The sequence below is a fragment of the Penaeus monodon genome, chromosome 27 (assembly GCF_015228065.2).
Source record: "Penaeus monodon isolate SGIC_2016 chromosome 27, NSTDA_Pmon_1, whole genome shotgun sequence".
NCBI classification, from domain to species: Eukaryota; Metazoa; Arthropoda; class Malacostraca; order Decapoda; family Penaeidae; genus Penaeus; species Penaeus monodon.
Window position 1 is genome coordinate 11,737,289 of NC_051412.1, and position 323 is coordinate 11,737,611.

The following is a 323-nucleotide window of genomic DNA, read 5'->3' on the forward strand; positions in this document are numbered from 1 at the left end:
ATGCGTCGTGCATATAGTTGCACACCCTCCTGCAGTACTCACGCTGGATGGAGCAGCCCGCCAGCGCCAGGATGCGCAGGATGATGATCGGCGTCCAGCACACGCAGTCGGTGAACACGATGAAGAAGAAGCGGAGCGCGAACTCGCGATCCCCGAGCGACAGCGGCGTGTTCGCGCGCGTGATGCGAATGCTGTAGAACATGCCAGTGTATGACATGAGAATCATCACCACCCTGGCAAGGGAAGAAAGAGGGCCGTGAGCCGCAGAAGCACTGATCATCCAGGGAAGCTTCCAAGAGCACGGAATTTTCTCTCATTCCTGC

General features: G+C 57.9%; 1 protein-coding gene across 1 annotated transcript in view; it reads right to left on the reverse strand.

The window, feature by feature from the left end:
* Positions 1 to 323, reverse strand: part of LOC119590419 (relaxin receptor 1-like) — a 76,537-nt gene that overhangs the window by 49,698 nt on the left and 26,516 nt on the right. Inside the window, exon 8 of the mRNA XM_037939085.1 lies at positions 43 to 233. Within this exon, the coding sequence (XP_037795013.1) occupies positions 43 to 233 (191 nt within the window). The remainder of the gene's footprint in view (positions 1 to 42; positions 234 to 323) is intronic.